The 4,137-nt window shown below is 34.1% G+C and overlaps 1 protein-coding gene across 1 annotated transcript in view; it reads left to right on the top strand.

The window, feature by feature from the left end:
* Positions 1 to 2,054: 2,054 nt before the first annotated feature.
* Positions 2,055 to 4,137, top strand: part of LOC102196071 (aryl hydrocarbon receptor-like) — a 106,558-nt gene continuing 104,475 nt past the window's right edge. Inside the window, exon 1 of the mRNA XM_013912287.1 lies at positions 2,055 to 2,580. Coding sequence (XP_013767741.1) covers positions 2,540 to 2,580 — 41 coding nt within the window. The 5' untranslated portion in view covers positions 2,055 to 2,539. The remainder of the gene's footprint in view (positions 2,581 to 4,137) is intronic.

The raw sequence follows: 4,137 nt of genomic DNA, 5'->3' as shown, positions 1-4,137 counted from the left end.
GCTGTGAATTTTTGTTCACATGACTAAATCAGTGGCATCAAGGTTAGAAACTAGTGCTGTCAGGGTTAATCTCGTTAAAATGGCGTTAACACCATAACCGCATTATCGCGGCAAATCTCCGTTAGCGAGTTAACGCGGATCGCCCCGCATTAGAGCGTTAACACATTAGCGCCGTCCAGCCCCACGCACTACAATACATGTGTGGAACCCCACAAAACAACAGTTGGTCAGAGAATAAGTGAATAACTACACATAATAATGTTAGGAAAATCTCTTGATGTTTCATGTGTCTGAAAGAAAAAAATCTGCCATTATATCACAATATTGGATTTTTAGATTACCAATATCGGTATTGGTATCGTTCTTCAAAACCCTATATCGCTCAGGCGCTAGTTATCTGAAAGTGTTTTTTAGTTTTTTACAGCTTGTTCTAAAGCACCAGAATTTGACCTCATGCAGCTCCAAGTTTGTGCCTGTGTAAACGTCGTTGTGAACTTTTGCAGCAGTTTCACCAAAAGCCATGAAAGCAAAACTAAATATCAGCACTCACGGGTGGAGATGGAGATTCAGTACAGAAATAGTTCTTCACAGCACTTCTGCTTCTCCTCCTCTTCTTTTAATCAGAGCTTTTCTTCATAAAGTATTCTCTAAGTGGAAATATAAATATCTCCTGTTGCTTTATCTACATTATACTGACTTTGTACTTTTACTCTACTTTCATTTTCAATCCGTCGGAGGCCAAGACTCCAAATGCAGTATCTTTGTGTAACTGTATATAAATATATATATTTGTCCTTTTATGCTTTTTTTCTCCAAAGTATGTATCGTCATATATTGTGTATTTTAATATTGTATTGCCTTAACATGACCCACGCTTATCATTTTTTTGTACATTTTCTGCACATTGCATATGTATGTAACCTCCTGTTATGATGTTTTTTTATTATATCTTGTGGCTTTGCCGTCAATATTTGGCTTTAATTGTGTATGAGTGTTTGACTCTTTACATGCTCACCATATAAATTAAATGTGATCTGATCACACAATTGCTATATTTTATTTTATTTTTTTGTGAAAACAAAGTTTTTCTAAACCTCCTTTAGGAAAATTTGGGATTAAAAATAAAACAGTGGATTGAAATTCAGAAATACATATTAATTAATAATTAATAACGAATAAAGTGATTAATAATACAATATAATATAATATTACTGGTTTGGATTGTTGTGATGGTTTCCACAGTGGCCACTAGATGACAGTGTAACTATTTTGGTAAGTTTGACTTTTTCCTTGAAGTTAAACTTTAAGTTGATGATTTCTGCAAATAGGGCTAGAAAATATATTTATAAAAAAATAAATACATACGTAGTTGTATGCTTCATGGACAGATAGATGTTTTGACTGTGATATAAAATTAAAATTGTGACAACAAATGTATTTAAAATTGCTCAAAAAGCTAAAGCTTTTCCAGTATATATGCTAACATGAGGCAATCGACCTTTAATGCAGCAATAGCACAAAATAAGTTGCTGGTAAATACATTTTTTTTAAACGTGACATCTTAGAAGCCTAATTTAAGAGTGAATCCTTCTAAAATTGAAGACATTTTTCTGATTTTGAAACATTTAAGATTGCCCTTGAAACACAATTAAAGAACTCATATAGAGTTCGCTGTACAAATCCTTAAGCAAAATAAATTGCAGCTTGCAAGCTTTAAAAAAGTGCTGCTATTTTAAATTCAACTGATCGTTATTGTTTTTCTTACAAACAAACAAAACCTTTACTGCAATTTTTAAACATACAAAAAATGTATAAAAATGTATTTAAACAATGTATAACAAATGTATAAACAATGTATAATAATAATAATCCAGAAAAACTTTGTGGTTCATACTTTGTTATATTTTGTAAAACAAAAAAAACATAAACAAGGAAATGAATTTTAACATCAGAAAACAACAACATGTACATTTATGATGTTGAAAAACGTTGTTTTTTACATTTTAAATGAAAACTCGGCGACGTTTTTTTTTCTTCTCTTACGTCACCTCTGACCCGAAGCGCGCTCTCGGCTTCAAATCAGTGCCCAGAAAGGTGCCCGGGAAGCGCGCGCCGGTCAGAGAGCAGAGTAGAGAGAGACAGCAAACAGGGAGGACCGCTGTGAGGACGACAACCGAAATTTATCGACGATTCTTACAGTTTTTTGATGTGTCAGGATGTGAAGCTCAAACTGTTTGTTTTTAATGCTGGATTTGAGCCGCCGGCGGGGCGCCATGGACGGGATAAACCGGTGACGGTACCGTTACTACTTTGACATTCCTCACCGGGAGCCTCGGTGCCTCAGCTTCACTGTGAGTTTATCTATGGCGTCTGTTTCAGCCCTTTGAATTAGCGCTGTAGTTGTCGTTATCACGGCTCTGGCTAACGGTGACGGCCCGGGATGTTGCACATTAGTCGGTGAGAACAGGTGTTGGTGATCCGCGGTTTCTGGACCAGTTTGATGGATTTCCTCCAGCTTCACTGTGAATAAATCAGCGAGATGTATGCCGCGCGGAAAAGAAGAAAACCGGCCCAGAAAGGGTACGTTATGAAAAACCATATTTGTTATCGTGAACGCCGTGTAAGTAGTAATGAAATGGGTCTGTTGTAAGCTTTATTTTTATACACAAATATTATATCATTATTTAAATATGAAATATATATTATATTGGTCGTATTTATTGTAATGTTATGAAGACAGGCACAAAAAAAATCTTTTTTAAATGTTTATTTAAAACACTACAAATTTATAGTGTCACATGTCACATGTTACAGATCAATGGATACAAATAAAAAGGCAACAATTGTTTAGTAGTAACCAATATTAGCTTTTGATACTGACAGCAATGTTCCATGTTATTTTTGTTATCATTATTATTATTATTATTATTATTATTATTATTATTATTGTTGTTGTTGTTGTTGTTATTATTTGTAGTAGTAGTAGTAAACGTGCACTTTTACTAGTGGTGGTCTGTTAATTGCTGTAATAAAAAATGTATTTCTTAGATTATGAGATGACCGGAAAGACTTACCTTTTTCCTGTATTTGGGAAACTCTTTTTTGCTACAGCAGTTACTATATTAATATTATTGCTAACAGGGGATGGATAATAATAATAATAATAATAATAATAATAATGTTATTATTTTTATTATTATTAAATAACAATTATAATGGATGGATGAATTACTATGCTGATGCCGAAATAGAGGTGTGGTAATACCCCCGTGTCTTGCCCTAAGATAGCTGGGACAGACTCTCATAGGACACCAGTGCCCGGCTCCCTCGACCCTGAATTACAGAAGCAAAAGAAAATAATATCTGACATATGCCTCTCATCCGGACAGATGTATTGTATTTCACATGTGGCTTTGAGCCCCACACCAAAACAAAATCAGTGAAAAATGCAGTGAGTGCCATCTGTAGAATTCACAGATGTCCTTAAGTGCACAACTATATAGGATTTTGGATTTTTAAGACTGATACCAATACCGATATTTGGCCGTTTAAAATTCTGATATGAAAGTTGATATTTTTTTGTCTTTCAAAATCAAAATACAAATAGATTTCTCTTAGTATTTGCTACATGTAGGAATTTATGACTCCTTACTATGATAATGTTAGATGTTAGTTGTTGCAAACAGGGAAGTTGCAGAGCACCCTCTGGTGGACAAACTATGCAACGGAATTCTCGAATCTCTTCTTCGCTTTTTTACTTTTCAGTTATCAGCCGTTATAAATGTTGATACCAATATAGTGGCAAACAACTAATATATATATGATTTTATTTATATATTGGCAATCAGAATTATGATCTGAATGCATTGTTGTGTCAAACACATTTTGCTTTTCCAACGTCAGCTCTATAATTTATCTTGTTCAGGGTTTGTCGGTTCATTGCTTCATTTCTCTTCATGTTATTTAAAGTTGTTACATTATATGTGGTATACAGGGACTAGGGTAAGATGTAATAAAAGGACAGAACAAAATAGAAATGTGTAATGTGTCACCAACTGCCGCACCTGTAAGAAAAACAAACATACAACACCTGTAACTCAAACATTTGAAAATGCACAGGTATATAAATCAGCAATC

The sequence above is a fragment of the Pundamilia nyererei genome, unplaced genomic scaffold (genome assembly GCF_000239375.1).
Source record: "Pundamilia nyererei isolate P.nyererei 1_Seehausen unplaced genomic scaffold, PunNye1.0 scaffold00085, whole genome shotgun sequence".
In the NCBI taxonomy this organism is placed as follows: domain Eukaryota; kingdom Metazoa; phylum Chordata; class Actinopteri; order Cichliformes; family Cichlidae; genus Pundamilia; species Pundamilia nyererei.
The sequence above is the reverse complement of the archived record's forward strand: the minus strand, read 5'-3'. Positions and strand labels throughout refer to the sequence as shown.